The sequence below is a fragment of the Elephantulus edwardii genome, unplaced genomic scaffold (assembly GCF_000299155.1).
Source record: "Elephantulus edwardii isolate Elephantulus edwardi_28Jun2011 unplaced genomic scaffold, EleEdw1.0 scaffold00006, whole genome shotgun sequence".
In the NCBI taxonomy this organism is placed as follows: Eukaryota; Metazoa; Chordata; class Mammalia; order Macroscelidea; family Macroscelididae; genus Elephantulus; species Elephantulus edwardii.
The window spans coordinates 31,620,559-31,625,189 of NW_006399756.1; the positions used below are offsets into that span (position 1 = coordinate 31,620,559).

A 4,631-nucleotide genomic window follows, 5' to 3' on the forward strand; every position below is an offset into this window, starting at 1 on the left:
TTTTTTCTGGAGGAGGAGCTCCAGGTGTTGCGCCTAAGAGTGGCGGCCTGGACCCGCAGGAGTGGCGCAGGAACTCCTCCCTGGAGGTGATCTGAGCTATTTATACCCGAGAGTGTAGGCTCCGGGGAGGGTAAGGGAGCGCGGAGGGGCTGGTCTCGGATGGCTTTAAGTGCCTCGAGACATGCAAACCTCGCGGAAATCAATGCAGAGAAGCAGCTCTTGTTTCCTCTACCGGGTGGCGCGTCCGCTCAGAACTGGAGGGGGCGCAAGGCGAGGGCCAACTAACCCTGAGGAAACTGGTCTCGGGTGATCTGGCCTGGCGCACCGCGAGCGTCAAGAGGCCCTACTGTTGTAGAATGGGACTGTCCTTGGGGTTGGGGAGAGACTGAGTAAGATGGGTTCAATAATGTATACTGCACTGAAACAGAGGAGGGAGAAAACTGTTTAAAAGAGATATATGACTAGGTACTTCTGTCATCACAGGAGTCTAGAGCAAGGGCTACATGGTGGAGGGGACCTGGGGGAGGGTTTGTAAAACAATGAAAGAATCCTTTCTTTTACTTTTCCATAATTTTTGACTCATGTACTTATAACTTGTTAGTCAAATTTGTGTCTTCTAGGTTGCAACACCCCCATGATACATCTTCAAGGATATGAACATGTGCGGCCAAGCACAATCAATAAGAGTGCATCTAAATTCCAAAATCAATCTCCATAATAGTCTATGTGTTTTCTACTGCCAAAGGGGCCCTTTAGAGTAGTGAGAGAAGATTTTTCACCCTGAAACCCACAGCGTCCCTTTTCAGCAGGAAGTAGCTAAGAGAATACGCCATCCCCTTTTCCTTACGAATCAAGGTGAAGTCTCTCTCAGGGAGGAGTGATAGGGAATGGCAGAACTGACTTTGACAAGCACTGTGGCAATTGGACAATTAAAACAGACATTCGGATGGCGGGGAAGAAGAACAAACTGGGGAGGAGGGTGGAGAGAATGGTGCGGCAATGAAGGAGTGAAAGCCCAGAATCCCTGTGAATGTTCATTGAAACAAATAAAATTTAATAATAATAAAAAAATTTAAAAAAAGAGGCCCTGGCAGGATACGACTGGGTTGGAATAAAAGTAACTATTTGATAAGAAAACCCCAGAGTCGCGTGGGAGGAGGCTGCTCGCGATGCCCGGCTCCCAGCTGTGCGCGCTGAACTCCCGCCGGGGAGCGCTCGCAGCCCGCGGTCGGTTCCGTTGACCTCGCTCTTGCTCTTGCCGCCTAGAGAGCACGCAAAAAGTCACAGTGGATCCTTGATGCAGATCCTCGATTTATCGCGTGCACCCCAGCTTTTTGTCATCATACTGCCCCAACCCTGAGGCTCTCCCCTACCGATCCCCCGTGTCCTCCAATCTCCAAACGTTAGGTCCTGCTGCCAAGGTCTCCATCAAGTTCTCAGACTCGTTTTCTAGGATTTGAGCTGTAGGGCTAGGAAGCCGCATCCTCAGGATGCATCACGGACTAGTGAAAATGAGGTTTTGGATGGGAGTTTGCACACCTCCTGGAGCGGCCTGCCTCAGATAAAACCTAACTCCTCTATGTAGGCCCGCTCCCACGACGTGAGGTCAACTCCCCGGGCCAAAGCTCAACACTTTTTCCTGGAACCCCGGAAAGTGGCCTAAGGAGCCCAGAGACCATTTTCTTCTCCCTCATTTTACTGTGTTATATTTCTTAGGAGAAAAAAAAGATACAGATCTGACCTTCCACAACTTCATGTGGAGGGAAAGAAAATCTTTCCAGGGCACTATATTGTTGATGACGGAAAGTACCTATGATTCTGTGACACAAATGAGAGAGTGATAACCTCCACGTGGGTGGCTTAAGAAAGAAGCTTGGCTTTGAAGGAGGGGTAAGAGGTCACAGCAGAAATGAGGTGGGCGTTTCTGAGGCTATGATGGCATGTGCGAAAGGATGAAGGCTCCAAACAGCAAAATGCTACTGTTTGAACTGTCTCCCTTTCTGTCAGCCAGGAAATGATTTAAAGACAATCTCCGGTCCTCCCCTGAATACCCATTCCAAAGAACCCCAACCCCAGCATACTTTCTCTTCCCTTTATTTTTAATTCATCTGCTATTTAAACATTTATTGGCGGTCTGCTCTCCCCACATCTGAAAATAAGCTCCATGAACCTGCACCCCCCCATCACCATCCCTAGCCCCCAGAGAAGGGCAAGTAAGTACATAACAGCTCAGTAAGTGGTACTGAATGAATGAAATGTTTGCAGCTGCAAACTAGTGCGGAATGTGCAAGGAAGTGGGAATCCTCTCCCTAATTTTAGCCTAAACAACCTGGTTCCAGAGGAAGAAGCCTGTTTGGAAGGGAGCTTGGGTCGAAACGGTGGTGTCATTGGTGTCCTCGCTAGAAGAGTTGGCTAGAGAGGATATGGGGCTAGTGGCGAGGATGTTGGGAACCTGATGAGCTGGCCCACGTGAAGCTCTGGGGTCTTCCAGCCTTGGGAGAGATAAGCCGAGGGAGGGTCTTCGCCCTCCCAGGCACCGCCTCTCCAGTTCCTGGAGGCTCCTTTGGTTGCGCCCAGCCGCAGCTTGGGCGGTCAGCGAGCTTCCGAGGCTCCCTCTCCTGCCCCCCTCCTCCTCCCCTCCTCTTCTTTCTTCCTCCTCCTCCTCCTCCTCCTCCTCTTCCACGTCTCCCCAGCTCACCGGCCCCGCTGCAGCCTCGCGGCCCCCACCCCCTCCTGTAGGGGCGAAATTGCTAAACTTGTAGCAATAATGACCCTGCATTCAGGCCGCCGACTCCCGCTGAACGTCTCGGCGCCCAGGCCGGCGGGGCCTAATCAACGCGCCCTTCCCCGCTGCCTGCCCAGCCCCCTCCCCCAGCCCACAAAAACCAGGGAACAAAACCCCCGCGCATTTCTCCGTCCCTCTGTTGAGCAGACTGCTGCACAAAGCCCCCGCTCTGAGAAGCAATGGGGAGCTGGGGGGGACGTCAATCCCGACGCGCTGGGGTTTTTGTTCGCGCTGCGGACCTCGCCTTCCTACCACACCTTTTGTTCGGGACTCCAATAAAAAGCCATTCTTTCCGCACCTTCCCGGCCCGGAGCCGCCTTTCAGCAGGGCCGGGCCCCACAATGGCGGGGCGCTCTGAGGCCTCCCCATTCACCCGCCTTGGCACGCTCACAATCGGCCGTGTGGCAGCACCGGCCTCGCACAGGCATTCTCCGCAAGTGACAAGGAGGCGCATAAAGCCGCGGCCGCCGGGGGAGAAGGGAGGGCGGCCGAGGGGGAGAGCACGGCTGCGGCGGTGCACAGCGCAGCCACCGCGCTGTCCGGGCAGCGGCCGAGGGCTGGACGGCTTCGGTGCCTCCCAGACACTGCCTGCGGGCCAGGTTTCCCGGGCCTGGGGACTCTCCAGGCTCTAGAGTCTAAGCCTTGCCCGAAGGCAAGCGCAGACTTTAGCCCAGGCATCTAGGGGAGGGGCGGAAGGAGTAGGAAATTGGGAAGATTACAAAACCCAGGACCCCCAAAGGTCTTCAGAACTGTCCTCCTGTTTGCCGTAAAGAGAAATCAATGAACAAGGAGGCGGGGAAGGACTAGGACCTGGAGCAGAAGCAGCCATGCCCAAGAAGGCCCAGAGGACTGGGACAACTGGCCCTAGGCCCCCTTCCTTTCCACTCTGCTTAAGCACATGCATCTCTTTTTTGAAACAATGTCTGGGTAGTCGGCCAAAGATTTGGAAATATTGCACCTTGTTTATTGACTCCTGTAGTGTATGGCAGCGGGTGTGTACACGGCGTGAAGGTATAGTTTTAGATATATAATATGTGCTGAATACAGAATACGAAACAGAAAGGAAACCCTGTAACACCTCCTGAGGGCCACCAGGTCCTGGATCTGTGCAGGCTGCGGTTTCTCTTCTCTCCCCGCTCGTCTTCCTCTTCTGGTCCAGGCCCACCAGTCCTGGGTTCCCTTAGTGGTCAAGGGATCCGAGCTGAGGTTATCTGCGGCCCGGAAGAGACAGTTAGGAACCGATCAACGATTGGTGTGGCGCTCCAGGCCTGCAAAGGACTCCAGATCATGGGTGCTAAGCATCAAGCAAGCCATGACCCCCATCTTTTTCCTCTCCTTCATGCTTTTTTTTTTTTTTGTCCATGGCCCCCGGGTCAACGCTTCGTGGAAGCAGCAGAGGCAGCGAAAGGGAAGCCCGTCCTGCTCTGGAAGCACCAAGTCCTGGTTTCTCGCACTCGGTAGCCGTGATCCGGTTCTTTCCAGCACCCAGACAGCGTGTCTGCCTCCAAGACAGCGCGGGTGGTCAAAGTGGGGCCTCCTCCTAACCCAGTCCCCTTCCCTAGGCCTCAAGCAAGCACCAAGGAGCGAGACGTGTATATTTTCTTTTCTTTTTAACGAGAGGCCCCGGCCCACGGTGGGTCTGGCCTTTCTCGAGCCTCAGTCCTGTGGCACCAGGCTGCGATGGGGGAAAGCCACCGCCCAGTCTTCTCGTCCCTACCAGGCCCGGATGCCCTGCAAGGTGCCCTGCGCGCACGCAGGCCCCGCCGGGGCGCTCTGGTGCAGCGGTTGTGCCCCGCCGCCGCTGCCGAAGCCGCCCAGGTTGCTCATGTTCACAAAGGGGCCGCCT

The 4,631-nt window shown here is 54.8% G+C and overlaps 1 protein-coding gene across 1 annotated transcript in view; it reads right to left on the reverse strand.

Moving 5' to 3' along the window:
- Positions 1-4,498: 4,498 nt before the first annotated feature.
- Positions 4,499-4,631, reverse strand: part of NKX2-3 (NK2 homeobox 3) — a 2,808-nt gene continuing 2,675 nt past the window's right edge. Inside the window, exon 3 of the mRNA XM_006880196.1 lies at positions 4,499-4,629. Coding sequence (XP_006880258.1) covers positions 4,499-4,629 — 131 coding nt within the window. The remainder of the gene's footprint in view (positions 4,630-4,631) is intronic.